We start from the raw sequence: 22,584 nt of genomic DNA, 5'->3' as shown, positions 1-22,584 counted from the left end.
ATTAGATGTTTCTAGGATTCTATTCCATGACAGAACCCAGTAAGAAAAGCTTTGCCCTTTTTTCCCCAAGGAGTAGTAGGATGGAAAAAGGCCCTGAAGCTATTTTCTCAAGGAGAGCAGATCGGATTCAGAATCAGAAGCCTCCGATTCATCTTAATTGTCATATTTCTGAGGGCAGAAGGACATTTGCCATTAACCTCTATCTGGATCCTTTTCCCCATCTTAAAGCACATTTTGCTATGTAAATACGCGGTCATAATAAACTTGGCAAGTGGTAACATGGTGGCTTTAGACAACTGACATACGTTTATGGAAGCATTTTTTCCAACCCACTTTGAAGGCAAGGGTGAACGCTGCACACGTAAGCTGTAAAAGGAGATGAGGGTCTGGAATCAGCTACAAGTGCATGCTAAGATCTGAGTCAGCCCCAAGGGAACAGAATTCTAATTACTGCACGAAGGGACTGCAGCTGAAAAGCTCACAGGCCACTCCCAGAACAGCTCCATGGTCACACGATGGCAAGGCTCTGCCAGGATGAAATACCCAGATGAATTCTCTCTTTGTTTAAGCTGAGACTACATTTCATTGTAGAATTTTGTAATTGAATAAATTCTAATAAACTGTCTTATCTGGTGTGGATGTAGAAGAAGGCTTGCTTTCTATATTTCGTAATGTTCTTATTTTTTCATATGATAAAAGCAGTTGATGGTCAGCGTGGGCAAAACACACGAGAGCATGCAGAGAGAATAAAAATCATGATCTCATTAATCAGAAGTAACTGCTGTCAGTATTTTGGTTTATCTCTTTCAGTGTTTTATTTCCTTTTGAGTTGGTAGGTATTTATTTTGCACAAAAGTCTGAGAGTATTTCTGTACTCTTTGTGGACCTAGTGAGGTAGGCTAGAGTTTATTTTGGGGGTAGACTCTCTTCTCTCAGCAGAGCTACACTGGTAAGCCTGTCTAGCCATAGAGATACAAGTTCAGCAGGAGTTTTTCATACCGTAGCCCTGAATATTGGTAGAATAATTCTGCTACAACTTGTACTGTATTATACCAACAACATGGCGATCCTGATGCTAACGGAAACTGTGAACACTTTTTATATGCTAGAATATGTCCTGTTTTAAATACAGTATCCTATTCAATCCTCACAATAACACTGTGTGGTATGTTTTATTATGCCTCATCTCCAAGGCACAGAGAGGATAAATAACTTGCCCAAGGTCATGAGTAGGAAGTGATGGAGCTGGAGTCTGAACCTGGACGTTTCCAACTCCAGAGTCTGTGTTCCTTCTTTAGACTGAGATGTTAACTGAGACGTGTAGTAAGGTAAGGCTGTCTTCATTGTGGACTGAGAATAGCCCTAGGAAATCATCATGACAACAGCTGGCTTCATTTGATTCCTGTGGCATGTTCACAGATAAGGGTGCACGCCAAGTGGCAGGAATGGGGAATGAGGGGAAGAGAGAGAGAAAGGAAGAGCAAACTCTAGTTGGGTGTGTCTTTCATGCAGCAGCTGGCCAGAGGCCATAGGTAAAGAGGAAGGAAAGACATCGCTCCCTGTGAACAGGTGCAGCCAATGGATTTTAAGAGCAATGACACATGAAGTATAATTTGGTATTTTTCTTTCTTGCCTTTTAACTTGGCTATGCTATGCTTAAGCCATATTTAAGTTTATTAAACCACAAGAGCCCTCTGTTAGCTGGTGTCTGAAGAGTAAACAAATGACGGATTGTGTCCATGTTTGGGGCTTAAGTGTCAAAAGAATGACACATTTACTGAAGAAGAAGCCTGCGGAACAGCCAAGCATGGAAGGTGGAAAACAACAACCGGGCCATGCCAAAGATCGTCATAAATAACCACAGAGGGGACTAGACTTCCCAAAGCCCTGTAGGATTGGGTGTGGATTTATAGTTGGATATTATGGGGGAAACTCAGTCCTGTAAGTCTTGAACACTGGGGACACTTGGGTTTCATATAGAATACAAAACACACAATATATAATACATTTTACATATAAAATTTGAATCATAATATGTATCATTAGATATCATGGGTTCTTATTTATTTTTTTAATTTAAAAAATGTTTATTTTTGAGAGAGAGCGTGGGGGAGGGGCAGGGAGTCAGGGACAGAAGCTGGGAAGCTGGCTCCGTGCTGACAGCAGCAAGCCTGATGTGGGGCTTGAACTCATGAACTACAAGATTATGACCTGAGCTGAAGTTGGACACTTAACCAGCTGAGCCACCCAGGCGCCCCTCATGGCTTTTTAATGCAGCATTTTAGTGTCAGCAGTTTTAATAATTTAAATGAAATGTTTTTGCAAATGTAATTTTTCAATGGCAGAATGGCATTATAATGATGTACCATAATCTTCACAACTATTTCCCTATTGCTAGGTATCTAGAATGTTTTCTAGCTGTTTTGCCAATATAAATAATGATGTGATTTTAGTACAACAGTACAAAAGACAGGGACTATAGTTAATAATATTGTAATAACATACGGAGACAGATAGTGACTACACTTATCATGGGATACATTGAATAATATATAGAATTGCCAAATCACCATGCTATACACCTGAAACTAATATAGCATTGTATATTACGGTAATAAATATTAAAAATAAATGAAATTTAAAAGTGAAATAATTTAGAAAATAGCAATGTAAGACAAGGATACTCATTATCACTGTTTACTAGTCATCTTAACAATGCAATAACAAGGGGTACCTGGGTGCCTCAGTTGGTTAAGAGTCTGACTTTGGCCTAGGTTATGATCTCGCTATTCCCGAGTTCAAGCCCTGTGTCGGGCTCTGTGCTGACAGCTCAGAGCCTGGACCCTGCTTCAGATTCTGTGTCTCTGTCTCGCTCTCTGCCCCTCCCCTGCTCATGCTCTATCTCTCATTCAAAAGTAAATAAACATTAAAAAATTATTTTAAAAAATGTGATAACAATGAAAAAATGAAGACATAATTGGAAAGAGACGCAAAAATCCTTTTTTTTTTTGTAGATGATGATTGACTACATAAAAAATCCAAGAGAAATGACAATGTGTTACAACCAATAAGAGGGTCCCACAAAGTTGCTGGCCCAAGAGTAACATTAAAAAGATGGCATTTTTGTATACTAACAAAACCAACTAGAAAATTATAGTCTATAAAGTTTGATTTTGATCAAAATCCCAAGAGGCAATTTAGAGAAGCTTTACAGCTTAACCTAAAATTCGTATGGAGGAGTAAAGTGGCTAAGACAGTTTTGAGAAAAGAAGGAAATTTGCCCTTCCATAGATCAAGGCTTAATATAAAAATATAGTAATTAAGAATGATATTGGTGTAGGGCTAGACAAACAGACCAATGGAATGGAATAAATGTCCTGAAACAGACTCTCAGGCTTATGCAAAACAGTCTTTCACAGAAGTGATATTACAAATCAGCAAAGGATGAGTATTTAATAAGTGGTTCTGGAAAAACAGACTATCCAAAGGGAAAAAGAATTTACTTGATTAAGATCCAAATGTGAAATTCAAAACTTAAAAAAATTTTAAGAGTAGGTATCAGTATATCTTTACAGAATTGGAGTAGTCAAAGATTTCTGAAGTGAGACTCAGGAAGCACAAAACCCATACAAATATTCATATATTTACTATGTCAAATTAAGAAGTGGCTGTTGAAAGACATGATAAAATTGATGAGACAAGCCACAGATTGAGAGAAGCATTTGCAATGTATGTGGTTGATAAAGGAGTAGGATCTAGAATAGTCACAAAACCCCTAAAAAGTAATATAAAAAAAACAGCAATTCAATAAGAAAATTGGCAAAAGAAATGAACAGGCAACTCACAGAAGAGAAACTAAACCATTCAATAAAGATGAAAATATGCTCAGTTTCACCAGTAGTTGGGGGAATACTAATCAAAACAATGAAGCACCACTTCCCTTCCAGCCGACAGGCAAAAATGAAGCCTGACATAGTGAGTTTTGGGTATGATGGGGGAATGGATCTTCCACATATTGTTATCAGAGTACTTGAAACAGTCACTTTATTTTTTTTAATTTTTAATTATTTTTAATTACTTTAATGTTTATTTTATTTTTGACAGAGAGAGAGAGAGAGAGAGAGAGAGAAACAGAGCATGAGTGGGGGAGGGACAGAGAGAGAGGGAGACACAGAATCTGGAATAGGCTGCAGGCTCTGAATTGTCAGCACAGAGCCTGACGCGGGGCTTGAACTCACGGACAGCGAGATCATGACCTGAGCTGAAGTCGGATGCTCAAATGACTGAACCCCCAGGAATCCCTTGAAACAATCACTTTAAAAGCAGTTTAGCTCATTCTATGAGACCAGCATTACCTTGATTCCAAAACCAAAGACCCCACTAAAAAGAACTAGAGACCAATTTCCCTGATGAACATGGATGCAAAAATTCTCAATACCCAGATGAATTCTCTCTTTGTTTAAGCTGAGACTACATTTCTTTGTAGAATTTTTTAACTGAATAAATTCTAATAAACTCTCTTATCTGGTGTGGCTGTAGAAGAAGGCTTGCTTTCTATATTTTGTAACGTTCATATTTTTTCATATTATAAACTGGATTCAACAATACATTAAAAGAATTATTCACCATGATCAAGTGGGATTTATACCTGGGATGCAGGGCTGGTTCAATATTTGCAAATCAATCAATGTGATACATCACATTAATAAAAGAAAGGACAAGAACCACATGATCCTCTCAATAGATGCAGAGAAAGCATTTGACAAAATACAGCATCCTTTCCTGATAAAAACCCCCAAGAAAGTAGGGATAGAAGGAGCATACCTCAAAATCATAAAAGCCATATACAAAAGACCCACTGCTAATATCATCCTCAATGGGGAAAAACCGAGAGCTTTCCCCCTAAGGTCGGGAACAAGACAGGAAGGTCCACTCTCACCACTGTTATTCAACATAGTATTGGAAGTCCTAGCCTCAGCAATCAGACAACACAAAGAAATAAAATGCATCCAAATCAGCAAAGAGGAAGTCAAACTTTCACTCTTTGCAGATGACATAATACTCTATAGGGAAAACCCAAAAGATTCCACCAAAAAAACTGCTAGAACTGATCCATGAATTTAGCGAAGTTGCAGGATATAAAATCAATGCACAGAAATCAGTTGCATTTCTATACACCAATAATGAAGCAACAGAAAGAGAAATCAAGGTATCAATCTCATTTACAATTGCACGAAAAACCATAAAATATCTAGGAATAAACCTGACCAAAGAGGTGAAAAATCTATACACTGAAAACTATAGAAATCTTATGAAAGACACACACGCAAAATGGAAAAATATTCCATGCTCCTGGATAGGAAGAACAAATATTGTTAAAATATTGATACTACCTAAAGCAATCTACATATTCAATGCAATCCCTATCAAAATAGCACCAACATTCTTCACAAAGCTTGAACAAATAATCCTGAAATTTGTATGGAACCAGAAAAGACCCCGAATGCCAAAGCAATCCTGGAAAAAAAAAAAAAAAAACAACGAAGCTGGAAGCATCACAGTTTTGGACTTCAAGCTGTATTATAAAGCTGTAATCATAAGACAGTATGGTACTGGCACAAAAAACAGACAGATCAGTGGAACAGAATAGAGAACCAAGAAATAGACACAAATGTATGGCCAACTTATCTTTGACAAAGCGGGAAAGACTATCTAATGGAATAAAGGCAGTTTCTTCAGCAAATAGTGTTGGGAAAACTGGACAGCAACATGCAGAAGAATGAACCTGGGCCACTTTCTTACACCAGACACAAACATAAACTCAAAATGGATGAAAGTCCTAAACGTAAGATAGGAAGTCATCAAAACCCTAGAGGAGAAAGCAGGCAAAAACCCCTTTGACCTTGGTCGCAGCAACTTCTTACTCAACAAGTCTCCGGAGGCAAGGAAACAAAAGCAAAAATAAACTATTGGGACCTCATCAAGATAAAAATCTTCCGCACAGCAAAGGAAACAGTCAGCAAAACTAAAAGGCAATCAGTGGAATGGGAGAAGATATTTGCCAATGACATACCAGATAAAGGGGTTAGTATTCAAAATCTATAAAGAACTTATCAAACTCAGCACCCAAAAAACAAACAATCCAATGAAGAAATGGGCAGAAGACATGAATAGACTCTTTTCCAAAGAAGACATCCCGATGGCTAACAGACATGTGAAAAAATGCTCATCACTCATCATCAGGGAAATACAAATCAAAACCACAATGAGATACCATCTTACACCTGTCAGAATGGCTAAAATTAACAACTCAAGCAACGACAGATGTTGGCAAGGATGTGGAGAAAGAGGATCTCTTTTGCATTGTTGGTGGCAAGGCAAGGTGGTGCAGACCCTCGGGAAAACAGTATGGACGTTCCTCAAAAAATTAAAAATAGAGCTACCCTATGACCCAGCAATTGCACTAGTAGGCATTTATCCAAAGGATACAGGGTGCTATTTCGAAGGGACACTTGCTCCCCAATGTTTATAGCAGCACTATCGACAATAGCCCAAGTATGGAAAGAGCCCAAATGTCCATCGACAGATGAATGAGTAAAGGAGATGTGGTATATATATGTAATGGAGTATTACTTGGCAATCAAAAGGAATGAAATCTTGCCATTTTCAACAACATGGGTGGAACTAGAGTGTATTATACTAAGTGAAATTAGTCAGAGAAAGACAAATATCATATGACTTCACTCATGTGGAATTTAAGATACAGAACAGATGAGCATAAGGGAAGGGAAGCAAAAATAAAATAAAAACAGGGAGGGGGACAAAACATAAGAGACTCTTAAATATAGACAACAAACTGAGGGTTGCTGGGGGGGGGGTTGTGGGAGGGGGGATGGGCTAAATGGGTAAGAGGCATTAAAGAGGACACTTGTTGGGATGAGCACTGGGTGTTATACGAAGGGGATGAATCACTGGATTCTACTCCTGAAATCATTATTGCACTATATGCTAACTAATGGATGTAAATCAAAATAAATAAATAAATATATTTTAAAAAATATATAAAAAAATAAAAAGCAGCTTGGGAATATCTAGTAAGGCCGAAGGTACTCAAAACAGAACTTATGAATGAATGACAGAAAATAAAAAGGCAATAAAGTTGCTACTCCCAATGTGCCCTTCTTGACAGCATTTCCCTCCTCTGACTGCAAATCCTGACTTTTGTATTATTCCTTTGCTTTACTTTTTTATCACATATTAGGTACCCCTCCCAGGAGGCTATAATAGTTAATTTTCCATTGTCTTTGTGCTTCATATCAATGGTGTCATAATGTATGTCATATTTGATGTCTTGTTATTTTAGCCTATTATTTTTTCTGAGATTCATCTAGATGTATGTATGTACATTATAGTTGACTCATTTTTTTCACTGCTAAAATGAGATGCCATAATTTGTATCCAAACAGTGCTGTGAGGGACATTCTTAAACATGTCTCAGGGAGGACATCCGTGAGAGTTTTTTGAGCTTCTTTAGAGTCTAGGCTAAGGTATTATGTTCCAGAAGTGAAAATGCTACATTAAGGGGTATGACTTCACTATTTAATGCAACTTCGCTATTTAATGCAGAATTATTTACCAATATACATTCTCTTTAAAAAAGTCTATTTCACCCTCCGCCCCCCACTTCCCGTCTGGCAACCACCAATTTGTTCTTTGTATTTAAGGGGTTTTTGTTTGTTTGTCTCTTTTTTTCTTTCTTTGTTCATTTGTGGGTTTTTTTTCTTAAATTCCATATATAAGTGAGGTCATATAGTACTTGTCTTTCTCTAGCTGACTTATTTCACTTTAGGTCAGTCCATGTTGTTGCAAATGGCAAGATGTCATTCTTTTTTTATGGCTGAGTAATATTCCAGTGTGTGTGTGTGTGTGTGTGTGTGTGTGTATAAAACACATCTTCTATATCCATTTATTTACTGATGGACATTTCGGTTTCTTCCATATCTTTGCTATTATAAATAAAGCTGCAATAAACATAGGGTGAATGTATTGTTTTGAATTAGTGTTTTTTGTTTTTTTGGGTAAATATCCAGTAGTGGAATTACTGGATCATATGTTAGTTCTATTTTTTATTGTTTTTAGACTTCTTATTTTTATTTTAGAGAGAGAGAAACGGAAAGTGGAGGAGAGGGGCAGAAGGAGAGAGAATCCCAAGCCTGACATGGGCTTGATCCCATGACCCTGGGACTGAGCCACCTATGTGCCCCTCTATTTTTAATTTTTTGAGGAATTCCCATACTCTTTTCCAGGGGCTATACCAATTTGCATTTCCCACAAACAGTGCATGAGAGTTTCTTTTTTTCCACATTCTCACCAACACTTGTTTCTAAGTGTTGTTGATTTTAACCATTCTGACAGGTGTGAGGTGATATTGTGGTTTTGATTTTCATTTTCTTGATGATGAGTGGTGTTGAGCATCTTTTTTAATGTGTCTGTTGGCCATCTGCATGTCTTCTTTGGGAAAATATTTAGGTTCTCCACTCGTTTTTAAGTCAGATTATTTTTGGTGTTGAGTTGTGTAAGTTCTTTATATATTTTGGATATTAACCTTTTACCAATATACATTAAAATTTGTTTAATGTTTATTTTTGAGAAAGAGGGATAGAGACAGAGCATGAGTGGGGGAGGGTCACAGAATCCAAAGGAGGGAGACACAGAATCCGAAGCAGGCTCCAGGCTCTGAGCTGTCAGCACAGAGTCTGATGTGGGACTTGAACCCACGAAGCATGAGATCGTGACCTGAGCCGAAGCTGGATGCTCAACCGACTGAGCCCCCCAGGTGCCCTTGTAATATACATTTTATCAACAGTGTTGGAGTTCATATTGCTCTGTATCCTAACACTGGGTATCATCAAAGCTTTAGATTTTTATCAATTTGGTGCGTACAAAATGGCATCTCATAATGGTTATAATTTGCATTTCCTTCTTAATAAAACTGAATATATTTTTGCTTTTTTTTTACTGCTCATGTTTTCTATGATCTCACTATTCATGTCTTTTGTCCATTTTTTTATTCACTTACTTGTATTTTTCTTATCGAATTTTGAAGTTCTTTATATAGTTTGGATACGAATTCTTTGTTGGTTGTACGTGTGGCAAAACCTTTCTTGGCTTGTAGACATTTAAAAACTTTATTTCTGTGGGGCACCTGGGTGGCTCAGTCAAGTGTCTGACTCTTCATTTTGGCTCAGGTTATGATTTCACTCTTCGTGGAATGGGGCCCTGTATCGGGCTCTGCACTGACAGTGCGGAGCCTGCTTGGGATTCTCTCTCCCTCTTTCCTGACCCCCCTGCTTGCCCCCTGCCTCTCAAAATAAATAAACTTTAAAAAAAAAAGAATAAAAAAATAAAAATAAAACTTTTGTGATATAGAAGTTTTCAATTCTTAATATAATTGAATGTGTATTTGGGGAGATGTAGGGAGAGTCTTGTCTTACTGTTGTTTTAATTTACATTTTTTTGATCACAAGTACAGTTAAACATTTGTTTCATGTTTACTGACTATTTAGAGTTCTTTTTTGTCCAGCTTTTTAATGTCCTTTTGCCCATTTTCTACTGATTTGTAAAGGACTTTGTATGTTGAAGATATTAACCTTTTGGCTTATTTGTTGGGAAATATTTCCCCCAGTTTTTCATTACTTTTAAATTTTGCTTAAATTCCTTTTATTATGTATTTAAACATATTTAAACCTACCATTCTTTCTTTTCTTGCATTTTTGTTGCACTTAACACTTTAATTCATCTGGAATTAATTTTGTTGTGAAGAGGTGATACTCACTAATTGTTTCTCCTTTAGCCACTGATTTGTGATATCATTAATATACACTAACATTTTTATGTTTATTTGGGCCTATTTCTGGGCCGTATGCTTTGCTGTGTTAATTATAATGTTTATTAATTCTTGCCCAAGATATGCCCTTGTTTATTGTTATCTTTATAGTAAATTTTACTGTTTGGTAAGGCAAATTATTTTGATTCTTCCTTCATTTCAAACTTTCTTGGATCTCAGAATAGGTGTTCTGCATTTAGCTAATCAAACATTCCACTTGTTTCCCAGAGTGCTATTATACAAATAAGGTGTAGCTTCTCAGTCTTCATAGGATTAGAAAACGTGAAATATTATCATCAGAACTTTTCATAGAATCAGGAGCAACTGTTGAATGCTCCAGGAACAGAGCTCAGGATAGTAATTAATGCCCGGCCCATAGAGAATAGGAGTGCTGTGCTTGACAAAATGTTTGATGGGACTTTCTAGAGATGTACTTTGGTCACTTTCTGGCCACAGTATTTTTAAACCAATGGGACCCACTGAAATAATTCTCTGTCTCCTTTGGTGGACAGTGAAGAAAACAGACTTTTTCCCTGCTGAAAAAGTGGAATGTCTTGATTAAATGTATCAGTGAATCTGTAAGCAGGGAAATAATGTGATAGAGGAATCAACACGGTGTGCCTTCAGGGTCATCTCCCCACCCCAGTGGTTAGAAAGAGGCCCTTCCTTTGTTTAGGCCTTTTCTGTTGAATTTGAGAAAGTGGAGATCCAGTTGTGAAACAAAGGTTGGGCTGGACAAATGTGTTTTTCCCAGCTCTGGAAAGCAGACTTGGGGAGGGTAGAGAGGGTTTGGAGGTGTTGTGTGTCAGGGTAGAGGCCTTTGGGGCTTTGGCCAGGAGTGTGGATGGCTGGAGAGAGACTCTTTAGCCTCCACTCCAGCAAACACCAAGATACCCAAGGTCAAGTCACAAGGGCCAGATTTATTCTCTCTTCTCAGAGAAAGAGATCAAACCCTAGGGGATAAAAATGGAATTCCAGGTCCATCTGAAAATTTTGTAAGTGCAAATTTACTATAAAAAGAATGTTCTCCTTCCATTTGAATGTAGATTAAATTCTGCCAAATTCCACCTGTGCTCAGAAGTCCTCCTAGTTGGTCTCACGTGAGATCCCAGACACAAGAGCCAGGCACAGTTGGGTAGGAGGTGAACTTAAATCACCCGGATTGGGGACAGCTGGTGAAATACACAATGATATCAAATCTTATACACATCCAGAATAAGTCACTTGTTCCTCTTACACCTCCATTTCTCATCTATAAAATAAGGGTATATTCTCACATGCCAAAAATGCTTTTTGATAAAACAATGCTGGCAAAACTACATTTGATGAAATGATGCTTAAGAACTTTAGGAAAGGGGCGCCTGGGTGGCTCAGTCGGTTAAGCGTCCATCTCTTGATTTCGGCTCAGGTCATGATCTGATGGTTTGCAAGATCGAGCCCTGCATAGGGCTGTGCTGACAGCATGGAGCCTGCTTGGGATTCTGTCTCCCTTTCTCTCTCTGCCCTCCCCCCATCCCTCCCCAGCAATACATACATAAACTTTAAAAAAAAGTAGTTTAGGAAAAAATTCTACTTTGTCACGTACACACACTTTGCTGTCCTTTTGAGTCACTCAGAAGAAAGGAGGAAACTATTAAGGGGAAGGGCATGGTTCGGCAAAACACTGCACGTGGGTGTTTAGAAAATAGCAATCTTTGGTGACAACACACAAATAATGCTGCCCCAAAGTGGTATGAGTTGTAGCAAGACACCCAGCTGATTGATGACTCATTAGTTTCCTTCTCGGAATGACTCAAGAAACTCTGCAAGTAAATATGTTGCTTAGGCATTTCTTGATATGTTTGTCAAAGGAAATGACACGTAGGAGAGCAAATTAGTAGTAGCAGATAGATAAGCAAAGAGAAGATGTCATTGGTTGCAAACTGGTGGCTTGAGAACAAACAGACCTGCAGATGTGTTTTGTGGTTGGTATATGTCGCAAAATGTTTTGAATTGTTGTCAACATTGAAAAAGCTGGAGATTTCATAGGAAAACAATTGCTTGGCGTCCCGGTAGCTGCCTCTTTCTTTAGACAGAACTGTTCATTTGTCAGTTGGCTGTAGTCCACACCACGCAGTAATATCCACTTTTGGTTCCTATTTACGGTGCATAACTGGTCCCTGTGGTCACGAGTTTGTAGCCCCTGACTTAGGTAATGCCAAAGGTTGGGGAGGGATCCTCTGGGGTCTAGATCAGGACCCTAAGAGGAAGTCCTTACATCTTGAAGAAAGTCAATGGAAAGAAAGCTAGCTCAGCATATCTGAGGTAGAATGTTATTCTTTTAATAAAGACATTCTTTAGAGATCACATGTTGTAAGAACAATCTTGTCTTTGTTTTGAATGCATTGTAGCTGAATGGACTCTCATTTAAATAACGGATATATGACACCACTCTGATAGCAAGTGAAAGTTTCTTATGAAAGGGAAAGGATTCACTTATCTATGGAAACAGTAGCAACTGCTAACTGCCTACCAAACTTTGCAAAAAGAATCAGAATACGACTGGTGGTGGCAGTTAGAACGCTGCATTTTAGAGCAATGGGGACTTTCACAGAATTTACTTGCTATCGTTAAGTATGCACACTTTCCTGTCCTTACAAATCTGGAACAGAGGGCCAGGCAAGATACATGTGTACTTTGGAAAGTTCACAGCATCAGCTGGAAGCCACTGTTGAGCAGAATATTTCCTGGTTCAACAACAGAGAAAAAAAGCCCTCAGTAAAATGACTATATGTATACAGTGAGAGGTAACATTGTAGAAGTGCTGAGGACAGTGGCAGAATCTAGCCACTTTAAGGCGTTGGCTTGGTTCTCTCTAGCCAGTGCTGGAAATTGACCATCATTTGGTTGCTTCAGATAATCTCCACTGGCATTTGCATGGTCTCTCCTGGTAATTGTGTGTCTCATTTTAAGGAGTCTGAATCCTTCAGTGCAAGGCACTTCCTTAGTGACTCCTACAACCAGCTGCTAAGTTTGACTTGCCTTCAATAGTTGACCTCAAAAACGCATCAAGATGCATATGCAAATATGTATCATTGCCATCATCTGACCATATAACCCTGGACCAAAAGCTACCAGAGAGCGCGGGGGGGGGGGGGGGGCTTGATTCTCTCTTCCCCAAGTATGAAAGCTGACCCCTCAACCCCCCCTCTAAATTAATGGAATACAAAGTTGATTTGAGTATTTTATTTATAAATGTACATTTACTATAAAAGCTGTTGCATTTTAGACAACTTTTAATTTTTTTTTTACTATTTCTCAGAGGCATTTTAGAATAAATATTTTAAATGAAGGTTAGTATAACTGATATAGAACATTGGTCCACCCAGAACAGTAACATCTTTTGGACGGACTCACACATGAGGTGGATCGTTTCAGTCTGTTAAGTCTTACATTGTGTATAGATAACTATATTATTACGTATTGCATTAATAACACTACATAGAAAGAATGGGGAAATGACATGAAAATTTGCTAGTGAAAAACAAAGAGTGACCCATTTTTCCTTAAGGAAGAGAAAGGACTAGCTTTTGGAGTATGAGGGGAAAAAATCAGATCTATTTCCTCAGGAACAATAAATCACTCACTTGCCTCATCTGTTTTTTAAACAAACACATTTACATTGTAGCTCAACAGAGCAGAGCATTTTTTTTTCCCTGGGATCTCAAAGATTATTTGAAAAGAAATAGATCATACTCATTATGCTGCATTGGAAAAAACAAGATCTAGTCTGCCCAAGCTGCCATGTAACAGACTCCAAATGAAATCTAAATCAAATATAAATAGAAACAGTTGGCAATTAGAATTTAGAAAATGTTGGAGATTATTCTGTGCTGGTGACTATTGTTCATTATGGGAAAGCACATTTCGCAGTTGGGAGAATGGGGCTTTATTTTTCTTGACTCGATTCAGGCTTCAATACATGTACAATGAGTCTCACTAAGAAATATGTATAAATGGGTTTGTGAAACCAGAAGAGAATGTGCAATATTCATATAATCCTTACATAACGGATGAGTTCCACATGTAAAAAGTATTCTATAAAAATTGGTTATGAATGATCATATTGTACATGTTTTGTGCATTACTTGTGGTAAAGTACTCTGCTAATATCATGCAAAGTGTAAACATCCACATTATCAAAATATTTAATAAAACATGCAGGTGGTTAATCAAAATATTGAACTTAATCTGTACATTTTCAAAACTTTTTACTTTTTAATTTTTTTTCTATTTTTCTTTTTCTTTTTTTTTTCTTTTCTTTTTCTTTTTTCCTGTAAGACAGCAAACACCTCCATGGGAAGTCTTGGTGACTTGGAAGTGACTTCATCTCCGCAATGTACTGCATCCATAATTCATCACTGACTATGTGCAACAGCTTTGCATTTTATAAGGCACAATTTTTTAATGAAATGATGTATAAATTTCAATCTAACAATAGCTCATCCAAATGAGAAAATGGTCAAAATACCTCCAGTGGCTGAGGAAATTTCTGCACTTACATGGAACCCGCATGCAGAGAACAGTCTAGCATGTAAATAAATAATTGCTAGCCATACCAAATAAGACACAGAAAAAAATTATTGCTTACACAACAGAAAAACAGCTACTTGATCTCTTTTTATGACTACATTAACCTATTAGGAGTATATCCATAGTCTACATTCACAAAATATCATCCTCACTTATTTGCCATCATTTTAAGGCAGAATAAATAGTTCCCCTTTCCCCAGTCTTAAAGAAAACAGCCTGGAGATCTAAAACGTGATGCTTTTTAGTAACTTGATTCCTTTCTTGGCCAGCTGAAACTCATCACACAGGGCAAAAAGTCAACCAGCTCTCCACAAGAGTTCCTCTCTAAATGTCTCCAGGAGCAAGGTCCAGAATTCTCGATAGTAAAGAGAGTTGGTGATAAAGGAGGATGGAAGAGACCAGTCGTCCACTGCAGTGGGTGGGGCACGACGTGAACTGTAGGTTCTTGCTGATCACACGTCAGTGGCTTATCACAACATATGTCATCGGATCCTACCAGGAGGGACTTAATGCTTTTCTTTAGACACCTGTGCTTCAGGCCCTCAAGGAGAACTTGCAGGCAAGGGTGCGCAGTGGCCACACCTAACGACAGACTGATCTCGATGACAGCTTCCGTATGCCCCCTATTGAGTCTCTTAGTCAATCTACAGCCTGAAGAGAAGCCGGCAACGAAGCTCTCACGGCTATCACTGGCCCACCACTCTTCTCAAGATTCAACTTCCTCACAGATTTTGGTGATGACTTTGGAAATGATGACTGAGATATTTCCCTATGGTTCCTTCCTACCCTTGGGCAATGTCCCAGAGTGTATGTCTAGCCGATATTGGGAGGGTTCTCTTTATCTAATATAGACCAGCCTATATTAATGACGTAACTTCCAAAGCACACAAAATCTAACACTAACGGTGCAATAATTTATTGGTATGACTTCTACCTCAAAAGGTAAGTAACAAATGGTTCAGGATTACAGTATACATTATCAGACTAGCGTCTCTGCGTTAAAAACAAGTTATAGCTCAGAGCTATATGATGTGATTTTTAGTTTCCGAAATGCATGAATCGTATGCTTCTGTCTCAGAAGAGCACATATCTCAAAATTGGCATGCCTTGCACTTTCTGCAGCTCCATTCTGTAAACATGAAGTGTTTGATTCCTAGAAAGACTAAAATAAAACAGGTATATTGTATCATTTACCTCATTAATTCTCAGAGAAGAGAATGAACACATTTGAAACCATAAGCCTGGTGGCCCATGCTGAGATCTTTTTGTGAACTACAGGATCATTACAGTTCAGTATTCTTTTGTATATTCTGTGCAAATGCAAAACCAAAACAAAATCAAAATCAAAACCAAAACCAAAACAAAAACCGGAAGAACACAAACACTGTGCTACAAAAGAACAGATACCATCTTTAGGAATAGCCTTTCAAAGATTAGATAAATGCCGAGAAGCCCCTGCACTTGGGATTTTGTTAAACGGTTGCCAGGGGACACTCTCAATAAAGAAACGGTGAGTAATCTGGAAGCTTGAAAACCACGTCACAATGTTGTGGGCTGGCCAGCACCTGTGACAAAGAACACAGAGTAACATTTGGTTAAAGGACTCCACACTTCTTGCCTCAGAACATTTAGACATTTCCAGTATCAGTAATGACCTATGCCCAAATCTCTTCTCTCTAGGGGGGGGGGAATCTTGTCTCACTCTGCTACTCAAAGTGTGGCCCCAGGAAAAGCAGTATTGACATCACCTGAGCTTGTGAGAAATGCCCTTCTTGAGTCCCATCCCAGAACTTAACATCCTAAATCAGATGATCTTCATCAAGTTTTCTACATTGTCTTCTGGGGCAAATAAGCAAGAAAATAATCTCTCCTCTCTGTTTCTTTAGGTTTTGGTTTCTCTAAGAATAAAAACATTGCAACATCTGTAGCATCTGATCTACATGTGAACTTTTATAAATAGGATTGCTCGATTTAGTAAATAAAAATACGGAACACCCCATAAAATTTGAATTTCAGGTAAACAACAAATATTGTTTTAGTGTAAGTATATCCCATGTGATAGTTGAGAGATATTTGTGCTAAATCCTGACCATGCAATATTTGGGACACACACGTACTAAAAAAAAAAAAAAGGTCATTGTTTATCTGAAATTCAAATTTAATAGGGCAGAAAAAATTTAATGCGCATCTTGTATTTTATCTGGCGAAGGATGGTTTGGGTTCCGTATTTCCTGCTGAAACCTTCACAAAGTTTCTCCTTCATTTTAGGTGCCACAGTTGTAATGAGGCGATCGTGACACTGGAAAAGACCCCGGGGATTTTGTTTTAAATGCATTTCACCAGAGTAAATGATGGAACAGCCACAGAGGCACAGTCGTCCAACACCCAAGCACAAATGGCACAAGGTAGCCACGTGACGTGACGGCTTGATTTGTGACAGGTAATTTGTTTTGCACTTCCATTCCCATTTACATATGAACTTAAAAACTGTTTACATTGCTTTTAGGAATTGCATTTTAATATGCTGTTATGCTGTTTTTCCCCTCCAAGAGAAAAATTTCATTTAAATGTGACTAGTTACTTGAAGAAAATAGGATTATATATTCAGGTTTTATTATTCCACACAATGAAATTATTTTGTTTCACTTAGAATGCCTATGATGTAAACCACCTCTCACATCTACCCATCTCCCCTATTTGCAACTCAGATCAAAATCAAATAAAAAAGAAAGAAAAATGATTTTTAGCCATTTCTTTCCATTCTGCCTCTTTTTATTGCATCTGGGATATACTCAACCAATTCAAGTGTATTTATACTTCTCAAGCCAGTTATTACCTCCTCGACTATTCACTCTTAAGCTATATTTTTCTTCTTCTGACACCAAAAGAGAAGTGCTATGCTCAGGTATGCTGGTCATTGTCCCTGTCATGTGCTGAGTAAAGTTTAGCCCAAAACACTATTACTATTTATCTGGAAAAATAAACATGAGAGAAGAGTTAGGAAAAATTGGAAAGAATAATTGGAGACAAAGTGGCCATTATTACTCAGTATTAAAACATATTATGAAGCCATAATAATTAAAACTGTACAATATGAGAAAATAAGTTAGTAAGACATAATAAAACATCCAGAAATAGATCCAAATATTTATGGGAACTTAGTTATGAGAAAGCTGGCATTTCAAATTGGTGAGAACGAAAGGGATTATTATATCATATTTGCACGACTTTTAACTGGGAATAAAATAAGTCTGGATATCTATCTCATTTCTTATCCTAAGATACATTTCTGATGATTGTATACTTTAATGTGAAAAGGAAAATAACAATTCTAGGAGAAATCTCAGCTAAACCCTTGGAGTGGTAAAAGTTCTTCTAAATAGGGGGTGCCTGGGTGGCTCAGTCGGTTAAGCGTCCGACTTCACCTGGGTCATGATCTCGCAGTCCGTGAGTTCGAGCCCCGCGTCAGGCTCTGGGCTGATGGCTCAGAGCCTGGAGCTTGCTTCTGATTCTGTGTCTCCCTCTTTCCCTGCCCTTCCACCATTCATGCTCTGTCTCTCTCTGTCTCAAAAATAAATAAACGTTAAAAAAAAATTAAAAAAAAAAAAGTTCTTCTAAATAGGAAGCAAAACCCAGAATCCAAAAACTAACTAACTAACGATATGTTTAATTACCTTAAGTGAAAATCTTTTCTATGAAAAAAGTTCACAAAGTGGAAAGACCAATGACAACTGCAATAAGCAGCAAATATAAAATAAAGGGAGGGGGCACCTGGGTGGCGCAGTCGGTTAAGCGTCCGACTTCAACCAGGTCACGATCTCGCGGTCCGGGAGTTCGAGCCCCGCATCAGGCTCTGGGCTGATGGCTCAGAGCCTGGAGCCTGTTTCCGATTCTGTGTCTCCCTCTCTGTCCCTCCCCCGTTCATGCTCTGTCTCTCTCTGTCCCAAAAATAAATAAACGTTGAAAAAAAAAAAAAAGAAGAAAAAAAAAAAAGAAGATAAAATAAAGGGAAAATTTCTTTAAAAAATTTTTTTTAATGTTTATTTTTGAGAGAGAAAGACAGAGAGAGAGAGACAGAGCACAAGTCCGGGAGGAACAGAGAGAGAGGGAGACACAGAATCCGAAGCAGGTTCCAGCCTCTGAGCTGTCAGCACAGAGCTCTACGTGGGGCTTGAACTCATGAACCGTGAAGACATGACCTGAGCCCGAAGTTGGATGCTCAACTGACTAAGCCACCCAGGTGCCCTGAAAATTTCCTTAATATACAAAGATCAAGTCGTTCAGATCAAGTGTCAATAGAACAATGGGTAAAAGGTAGAGAAGAAAGATAAATTTTTTATAGCAAAAAAAGAAATATAAATGGTCAATAAACACAGGAAGAGATGCTCAAATTCACTTATAGTTAAAAGACATACAGATCAAAGCAATGAGGTTTTCTCTTTCTAACATAACAGAGTGGAAATTTAAAAAGTTTGATGATATCCAGAAGCGACACAGCATGGAGAGAGAAAGAGGCTCTCTCATACACTTTGCAGGGAAAGTGTGCTTTTCTGGAAGATAATGGGACACGTTGCCTGAAAATTTTAAAAGCACATGATGGTTGGCGGTCCCATGGCTCAGAATCTACCCTACAGATAGGCTTTCAACTGTTCATGAAGACATATATACACGGATGTTCACTGGAGCCTTTACAAAAATATCTAAAAACTGGAAACAACCAAAGCCCCCATTCACGGAGAATTAGTTTTAAATTATGGTAAGTCCATACAATGGGATGGTATTCAGGAATTAAAAAGCCTTTGAAAAGAATGTGGAGAAAGAATACGTTATATGAAAAAACTGCCGTAATATATCATTAAGTTAAAAACAAGAGCCACAAAATGAACAGAACATTTGACTATGCGATTAGCTTTGTCTAAACAATACGTGTGTAGGTAGACGTATTGCACACATACGCATCTGTGTGTATGTGTGTGGGTACAAATATATAAACGTACACTCTGTCCCTCTCTCACAGTGGTTAATTTTGGAGACTTTCACTTTTAATTTGGTATCTTTTTAAACAACCCAGTTTTCTAACCTTATGCCATTCATAATTTTATTTACTTTTTCTTTTGAATGTCTATAGAAGTGATCTAGGCAGGGAAGTGATGAGCCTTCTTGCTTTCTTCTTAGTATCCAAAGAAAAACAATCCTGGGAAAATATTAATTATAAATATAAAATAAACAAAAAAAATCCTTTTAGTCTGCCTCCAATCACTTTTTAATTTTTCATCTTACCAGACTATTACAAATCATAGACTATTCCAACTCCATGGTTCTTGTCTTTAGATTTGGAATTAAAAGCAGTTAAATTTTTTTTATAGATACGCAAGAAAAAAATTGCTGGCCTAGATCCAAAAACCTAGTTTCCAAAAGAAATGACAATGAGTCACCCAATGTCTCAATCAAAATAAAAATCTGGATGAAAACAGGTCACTGTCACCCAGAGGTGGGTTCAGGTTTGTTCTCTGCTGACATCCTTCAAGCACTTTAAATTATGAAAGAAATGCACATTTACACTACGTTTAAAAGCTGGCTCAACAGTCCTTCAACCTAACAGTGCCCTCTTCTGGTTCTACGGTTCACATTCATCTGGTTCACAGAGGTTGAGAAAAATGTATGGAATTTACGGAAGGTGATTGGAAAAATCACTTTGAAATCTGGGAGGAAAGCGTTTAGTTCTCCATTCTAATGTATAAAAACAAAACAAACAAAAATACAGTTTAAATAAATATATTTAATTACTATATATTATATATGTGTGTATACTTATAGATTATATACAGTATACTGGTTTTTTTTGTTGTTGATCATTTTATGGACTTTAGCTCTTTTTCAAGATTTTTCAAGATTTATATATATCACATATGAATAATACATAATATAAAATTAAATTCAGTATTATGTATTATATCAATATTGTATCTTATATCAATATTATATATTATATAAATGATATATTATATACAATTACTTTCTCTAGGGGCACCTGGGTGGCTTAGTCAGTTAAGTGTCTGGCTTTTTATTTCACCTCAGGTCATGGTCTCATGGTTTGTGGGTTCAAGCCCCATGTCAGGCCCTGTGCTGACAGCATGGAACCTGCTTGGGATTCTCTCTCCCTCTCTCTTTGCCCCTCCCCTGCTTGCACTCTCTCTCTCTCAAAAATAAATATCTATTTTTAAAAAGCTTAAAATTAATATCTCTATATAATATGTGGTATAAATAGTTCAGTTTGAGGGCAGAAGCTCAAAGTTGGAACTGTTTTGATTTTAAGTCAAACGTTTATCACAGATCAAAACCACCTGGGTTTGATCCAATTCTTATTTCCCATTATTTATTAAAATAGGAATATGCCTCTCTGAATTTAGTAAATCTATAGCAATAAAACAACTTAATTTCAATTGTACTCTTAAAATCTTCAGGCTTGCAGATTTAGAGACCTGTTAAAAAAGACCAAAAATGTCCCTTCACTTACTTTGAAAAATGATAAAAGATTCTTGCATTTCAAACTCCATCTCTTCACTTCCATTTTTTTCTTAAAGGTAGAATTTCTGACTGAATTTGCTAGACGTCTCCTGCTATCTAGGTTGCCCACCAGAAGGACCATGGGCAGAAGGACTTATGATGGGGAGAGGATTCAGAGGCGAGCTACTTGCAGAATTTTCTGAACAGCAGCTGGGCAACAGCACCCCCTGGTGCCCTCAAAACCAACAAGAACCTTCCTTCTATGGTTTTAGACCCAGACATGACCAGAGGGCAGGCTGCTCAAAGGAGCTTCAGGGCAGCACGGATTTGTCAAGCTCTGTTTGTGTCCTCAGGTGTTTTGCAGGAAGGTGGGGTGGGGATTCACAGAGAAGTAGAACCCATCATTTTGTCTCTAAAGGAGCTTTTAATTCAGTTGGGAACAAAACCAGATCATGTCATGAAACTCCTGAGTGCAGGGAATGCAGACATTGCGGAGTTGGTGCTTGATCTGATGAACACTGGAGAGCCACTGTTCACATTTAAACCATCCCAAATGGTGCTGGTCTTCTAAAGATATGCCTCTACAAATGAGGAGTGTTTCACAGACCTTGTTATCTTTCTTCCATCTCACCCAAATCTCTATGGTGAGCTCAAGCAAGTTCTCAAACTTAGTCTACAGTTTTTACCTGCTGGTGTACTAATGGATAAAAACATTTTTTCTGGATAAAAAGAATTTGGCCCACACAGTTAATGTCACTTCCAGTAGGAAACAAATGGTAAACAGAGATTATTTCATTATTGTTTCTTTCACCTAGATGCTAATAAATCTTACCCTCAGAGTAGGTATGTCAATCAATGAGGAGGTTCTGTAAGAGGCATGTGATCGCACTCACTCATTTTGAAGCATCCTTCCCCACACCCCAGTACTTACTTCTGGATCGCATGTAGCAATCATTACAATTTAGAAGACCATTTCGAATCCTAACATCCGTCCCGCTTACTGCATCTCCAAGCTGTCCTTTACAAATTCCACACTGTAGGGCAGAAAGAACAGAACTTATAAGGTGTATGAGAAGTCATTTCTTTATAATGCTTAGCTGTGGTTCCCACAAATACACAACAATCACGTGTACAACCTCCACATGTGTTGTGTTAGATGCCGCACCACGGGCTGACTTACAGCCACAACACGCTTCTAGCAATTTATCCTAACTCCTTGTATTTTACAGAGAAGGACACTGGTTCAGAGGCTCCCTGACTTGTTCAGGGCTGTAAAGCTGGCAGGTGATGTCAGGTTGGTCCCAAATCAAGACAGAACAGCCACTTCAAACAGATGAATCCACGACCAATGGATTATCAGTTGACACTTGTCTGTGAATAATCTTTAAATGCTTTCCAGAATTGTTGGCCTGTTCTACTGGATCAGGATTACTAGGAAAGAGCGATTCCACTTTACATTTCCACACTAAAAGCAGTAACACCCAGAGTAACAAACCCGCTGGGAATAGAACACCTCTTAGCAAAGTCAGCCCGAGTGCAGGAGGAGGCTGGGGGCTAAACTGCACTGGTTGGAGCAGAGAAAGTGGCAATGGGGGCTGGTTCAAAGGCCAGCCTCTTGC

The 22,584-nt window shown here is 38.0% G+C and overlaps 1 protein-coding gene across 1 annotated transcript in view; it reads right to left on the bottom strand.

The window, feature by feature from the left end:
* Positions 1-14,245: 14,245 nt before the first annotated feature.
* Positions 14,246-22,584, bottom strand: part of LIMCH1 (LIM and calponin homology domains 1) — a 330,288-nt gene continuing 321,949 nt past the window's right edge. Inside the window, exons 26-27 of the mRNA XM_047091336.1 lie at positions 21,897-21,999; positions 14,246-16,023 (exon numbers count right to left, since the gene is read on the bottom strand). Coding sequence (XP_046947292.1) covers positions 15,998-16,023; positions 21,897-21,999 — 129 coding nt within the window. The 3' untranslated portion in view covers positions 14,246-15,997. The remainder of the gene's footprint in view (positions 16,024-21,896; positions 22,000-22,584) is intronic.

This window comes from Lynx rufus, unplaced genomic scaffold, assembly GCF_022079265.1.
Source record: "Lynx rufus isolate CCGP_SWC_20201006 ecotype Redwood Valley unplaced genomic scaffold, mLynRuf1.p SCAF_3, whole genome shotgun sequence".
Taxonomy (NCBI): domain Eukaryota; kingdom Metazoa; phylum Chordata; class Mammalia; order Carnivora; family Felidae; genus Lynx; species Lynx rufus.
Note: the sequence above shows the minus strand (reverse complement) of the source record. Positions and strands in the feature narration are given on the sequence as shown.